The following is a 6199-nucleotide window of genomic DNA, read 5'->3' as shown; positions in this document are numbered from 1 at the left end:
CACGTTTACCATTTCAAAGATAGAATATTGTGTTCACAAAAAGCTAAGAGTGAATTTTCAAATATGTTTCACCCTGATGCTCTTCAGACTTGAGATCAAAATCACTGTAAAGCGAAAAAAAGGCCAGGGCACTCTACATATTTATAAAAATTGTAAAAGCCTTTATTATTTCATGGCAAAAATATATTAAAAAAACACAGCTTTTTAAGAAAGTTTTGCCATGAAATGATAGATTATTTTGTTTTGATTCATTAATCAACCTAATTTTTCTTTACACTTAGACCTATGGATAACTTATATAAATAAAATCATGGACTTCAATATCTCATCTTAGTCAAATTATGGTTGAATGAGTCCTTTATTAATGCTCAGTATCTATGAGTTATTCTCTAGTGTTACAGATGCATATTTTTAAATGTATTTTTGCACTGATTCCATCATATTGTCTCTACGCAATTGTTTGGTTGGTCATTTATTGCATGTCAGACCTGTGATCTTCCACTCTTGAAAATGTAACTAGAATGTGAGTACTATGAAGTCACCAATAGGGGCAGTAGTCAGCAAGTTGTGTTAATTGAGACTTCAGTAGAATTATACTGCTTCACCATTAATGATCAGTTTTATTCACAAACAACACTGCTGCTCTGTGCACTTAGTACTGTTAAAGTCCATATGAGTCTAAAGACAGCCATAGATCACCAGTGAACACCTAAAGGAGAAACATTTGTGATAATTGTGCACTAATTAAGTCAAATCTTGCTCAACTGGCATCAGACTACAGTTTCTGTGTTTTAACTGATTTACTTTTAGGTATTTTTATTTGAAAAGCCGCACTGTAAATGACCATTACTGTGGAAATCCCAACATGTCACCTGAATAAAAGAAGCTTGAAGAAAAACAAAAATTGCTTGTTTTTTTCTCAATTACATGGAAAAAATGGCGGTCCTCATAAAGGCTTTGTAGGGCATCTAAATAATTAAATATACAAAAGAACTGTCTTGGGCATAATTACATTGTCTAAGTGAAAACCAAAATGCTATTTCCTGATCTATTATAATGCATATCATCAAAAACATACATAGTTTTGTTTCATTCACACATGTTTTAACACACAAACCCTACATACTTAGACTGAAAACACTCATGCAGGAATACAGGAAGTGCTCCACTGTGCTTTTAAACTCCATACACCTTTATTAGACTCATTTGAATAATTTCAGGCATGGAATTACCAATCTCTAATGAACTAAAGGTAAACGGTAGCTGTTAACTTGAAAACTTCATCACAAGTTGGAAGGAACAGAATATTTTGAGTTTTGGAGATGCAGACAGGCTAACAAACCAGGATTACTCAAACATGTGTGAATGAAACAAAACAAGGTACTCCAGGTCCATACTTCAACCTGATGTGGCTCATAGCTCACAAGAGTCAATTTCACGTAATATAGAACTTTTAACCCTTACAATTAATATCTTTACTTATAAATGCAAGGAGACAGTTGGATTTCTTTGGTGACTGCTGACAGAAAAATGGAAAGGATATGACTAACACACAGTTTAATGTATAAAGTTAGACTTTTATTTTGTAGGCATACGCTGTATATAACAGTAAACTCCATTTGATCATGTCCATTTAAAGATCTCAGTTCAATGCGTGTTTTAAATAAAAAATGACTTCAGTAACAATATTTTTATGGTATGTTACATTCACATAGGGGGAATTATTTTTGGTCAGAAACAGATAGATTTGATTTGATATTCTGTTAAAACCTCTTAAATCTGTCAATGATGAAACATATCCACAAGTAACAGCTGTTTTTCTGTGGATGAATTTTGGCACTTCATTTTAATTTCATAGGAAGACAACAGGTTAATTCATTTGTTACATGCCTCTAAGGCCTAACATAATGTAAACATTTTAAGTGCTAGATACAATGTACCAATACAATAGGTTAACTTTTGAAATCAAAACAGGAATGAGATCATTGACCAGGAGAGGCAGAATCTAAAGGCTTAAAGTGACATAATACAATATCAAATTTCTCTTTTACAAACAATATATTACAGACAGGATTCAGTCAGTGCAAAATTGGGCTAAGTGCAATTGCAGTAAGTGCTATAGAGTTCAATGTGAGATCACAGTAAAACATTACAAATGAAGAAATGCATTTTTTTTTTTTTGCTAGTCACACTAGTTTAATATATTTTTTCATGTATATGCCTGGATAACTATCATCCAAAAGTAAAATAAATAAATTATAAAATACATCTAAAAATTGCTGAAGCTATTCAGCATTGATTTTTAAAAATAATCAATAGCTGTAAAAGAGCTTCCAGTCATTATATCATTGGGCTTTTTAATAGCAGGGCAATTTTAGGACTGCCAGGAAGTAAAGTCATTATCAGTTCACCACATTCTTCTTTTTGAAATGGTCATAGTTTAGTTGGGATACAAAAGTGTACTTGTCATGTAAGGAAGGGCATCTGGCTCAAAATTAAATCAAAACGTACAATTTCTGCATTTTCTAAGCGGGAGACGTTGTTTATGTATAATGCCACTTTAAGTCTTCAGATTCTCACCTCTTGTTTTCTCCATCCTCTATGGTTACATTCAGTCAGTCGGTTCTTGTTTGCCTTTTTTGAAGATATATAGATGCACGTTAGCTTATTTTAGCATATACTGTAGACAGTGTTGGCGCTGCTGCAAAAGAAATGGAGTTTGTTGCGTTCCACTTTAAGTTAACATCACATTAACGACTACAGAGCGCCGGAGAAAAGCCTTAGTAACTATGGGAGAAGAGAGCACATGCATTGCTGTATTATTACTTGCACTGACAAAAAAAACCAAAGCCAGTCTAAAATGTCTTCTTTTTTCAACAGATAAAAATAACATTGTATATTCTTTAGTGCATTAGAACCATACAGATAGATAGTATTTTTTTAGCTTACAATGTTGGATAAGCTTGCTTACAGTACTGTAGCTTGGGTTGTCACAAAATGGAGAGCTCCAATGAACAGGCACCTGCAATACACCAGGGAGGGATGTGGGCTATTTTTGGAAATGCAGCAGTGAGAGGGGAGGGTGGGGGGGTCTGGTTAGGGCGCAGACCCCTGCTGGCCATGTGTGACACTGCAGGGGCGACGGTGGGATGGGCAGATGAAAAGTTATGGACAGAGACAGCAGGCTAAGTCATCTCTACCTCTCGTTCAATCCCAACGTATTTAAGGGCATCTGCTTGACTATATCTGTGAAAGAGAAGAATAAGGTGAAAATATTATTAGCAGTGTGCCATATGCAGTAAAGGGGAGAATACTTTGAAAATGTATTTAGTTGCAGAATACTGAATACTTGCATTAAAATGTATTTTGTAACTGTATTGTATTCCTTAAGGTCGCTACACGCTACAGGATTTTTCGGTCTTAAACGATTTTTAAATGTGCAACAAAAAGCCCACACCACAGACAAGAGGAGAAGCTGATGGGTTTTTAAATCTCTGATCGCAAAGACTGATGAGGGGATATGGCTGTGTAAAAAGGTTGTGAGCGCGATTCCATCAGCCTATGTAGAGTAAAACGACTCGCTTTGAGACTCTTAGGTGTTCAAAGATCAGAGCACTGCACTTCTACTTTAGATGCAAGTCAAAACTGTGTTGTTATTATTTGTGAAATGTGCAATGCAATACTTCAGATACATGATTTTTAAAGCACAGAAGGTTGGCGATACAGTCCACAGGAAGTAGAGTCACATTTGCTAATCTGCAGCTTCACCTCGATCCATGCGCTGTGTGGATGTAAACATACACACGTGAGGAATTACTCTCACCTTTTTACTTTTAAAGAACGCTTCAAATTGGATTAAGCGTGCTGTTTTGTGGACTGGGCGTCATTATTGATGGAGGACAAATTCTATGAATAACGTGTATGAGATGCTGCAGTTTAACTTTATAACTTTCCTAGAGGTGAGTAATAATTTTCACTATTTACTGAATTTGTATCCTGTGCCTCTGTGTTGCTCCGTCTGCCCCTGATGCTGTATTTATTGGATGATGTTTGGTGGTTAAGATCTGACAGAGCAGCTCAGAGTCGCACAGAGTCGTGTCATGCCTCCCGAACTTGGGGAGAAGCAAATCATAGCCTAAATCTGGCAAATTCTTATATAGTATGTGGTGGCCTTTAGATTTTAGGAAACGAATTGTATTCTGAACACCAATAAATGCAAGAGTAACTGTACTGAATACAGTTACTCAAAATGTGTATTCATGTGGATACACATTTTTGGTACATGTATTCAGTTACTTCCCAACAGTGACCATATATCTTAATTATGTTTTATAAGTAGCAAGCCAATAATATCCTCCAGCTATACAGTTATAGAGGACAAACAACTAATAATTCCTGCAAAGGGCAATGTAAACACAGTTTCAACAAATGAAAATTATAGAGAAAACATCCCCACCTTACAATGGGAATGCAAGTTTTATTTAATGCAGTTTATAAATAATAGTTTTAACATAATGACATATGTTATGAATACATATTATGTAACTATAGTACATGTCCCAGTTTGTCAAGACAATCACGTTTTTGAGAAGACTATTTTTAGAACCTGGTACACACTGTACTTTTGTCACTGTGACAGGAAGGGCATCTGACGTAATAACCTGGTGAATCACCATGCAACTCAAAAGTACATTAAAGGTAGCATTGTGTAACTTTTCTGGTGGACTGACCTTCAAATGCTTTTCTCCATGAAGCTGTTATTGCCTTGTCTGGGATGTTTTACAGTATTAAACCTTTCTATCTTCATGGTGACCAACCCAGACCAAGTTACAGGACAGGTCTGTGGAGAGGCAACCCCGCTCACAGTCAAAATACCTGTTTTTCTAGGTATTTTTGAGCTATAAAACCACCTGCAACTTAATAAATATAAGATAGAGCTGTTTAATGTCACACCTTGGACCATTCCAGGCAGAGCAGTGACATTTCCATAGAAACAAAGCAGGTGATAGCCCCTCCACCAGAAAAGTTACACAACATACCTTTAAGTAACTTAATGTTGTTGCTTTATCTACAATGTTCCACAGTATGATATCAGAATGATCTCAACACATGGATGCAAGAAAGTGCCACCAGTTACACTAGCACAAGAGCAAAACAGTTTATACCTATGGATTTTACCTGTAGTCAAAGAAGAGCTCCTCTCCTTGCAATATCGCTCGTTTGGCAAAGATCCCTATCCGGTGATCCCCATTCACCATCACCACTGATGTATAAGAAAAATAGTATAATATTAGTCCAAAAACCTAAACAAATCTACAGTCCACTTACATAAAACATTGTCATACCTTTTGCGTAACAGTTAGGGTTGACCGAATGGTTGGCAAAGCGGATTTTGTTGCCTTTGCGAGTGGCATCAACAACAAAGTCTACTAAGAAAATCACAGAGATTAGGACAGGTGTAAATGACAGCAGCTGTATCACAGGCTGCAGGCTGGGGAGAGGCAGAGAGAACTTGCCATTGTTCAGGTTGAAAAGGAAACTGGACATGTATTTGTCATAGATCCGCCCACGCCGGTCTGCCTCGTCCTGGGAGATGAGCTGTAAACAGCAAACTCAGTCAAAAATATAACTGGGGCAGAACTAGGAAATTAAAATGTTTTTAAATATAAGAATGCACGATTTTTGCCAGCTATTGCATGGATATTGGAGCCTTAGGCTCCTTATTGTGGTAATGGTTTTTCTATGTTTCATTGAATTTAACAGGAAGAGACAGTTATTAATTTAAAAACTGATTTACCATAATATATGCATTTGTATTGTTTACATCAATACAGCAGCAGATGGCAAAAAAACAATGCATGATATAGTACATATAATTGATAAGCATATATATAATTTTGACTTAATAAATCATACATACAAAAAAGAGAGAAATAAATAAACAACAGATGCAGACATACCTCTCCACAGTACTCGGATATAAACTCGTTTTTCTGGACAGGTTCTTTGATGAAAGTGCCCCAGCCGGCCACATCAGAGGGAGCCAAGAGCAAGTGCTGCAAAGACAATTCAAGTCATTTTAAGGGTACCCCTGCTGTTAATACTACATAATGTTGATTTAGCTCAAGGGAAAAAAATAATGCACACGCTTATATTAATCTCCACATAGTTAAAATGTTTTGACAGTTCTCCTGTGTAC

At 36.1% G+C, this 6199-nt stretch overlaps 1 protein-coding gene across 1 annotated transcript; it reads right to left on the bottom strand.

Annotated features, from left to right (window-relative positions):
• Positions 1 to 1556: 1556 nt before the first annotated feature.
• ezh1 (enhancer of zeste 1 polycomb repressive complex 2 subunit) lies at positions 1557 to 6068 on the bottom strand (the record flags this gene model as incomplete). The annotated part of the gene is made up of 5 exons (XM_055152771.1): positions 1557 to 3246; positions 5179 to 5263; positions 5346 to 5426; positions 5517 to 5598; positions 5961 to 6068. Coding segments are annotated over 5 exons (417 nt in total), but the record flags the coding sequence as incomplete, so codon positions are not given.
• Positions 6069 to 6199: the final 131 nt, after the last annotated feature.

The sequence above is a fragment of the Boleophthalmus pectinirostris genome, unplaced genomic scaffold (genome assembly GCF_026225935.1).
Source record: "Boleophthalmus pectinirostris isolate CB_2022bp ecotype Guang Dong unplaced genomic scaffold, ASM2622593v1 HiC_scaffold_17, whole genome shotgun sequence".
NCBI classification, from domain to species: Eukaryota; Metazoa; Chordata; class Actinopteri; order Gobiiformes; family Gobiidae; genus Boleophthalmus; species Boleophthalmus pectinirostris.
Note: the sequence above shows the minus strand (reverse complement) of the source record. Positions and strands in the feature narration are given on the sequence as shown.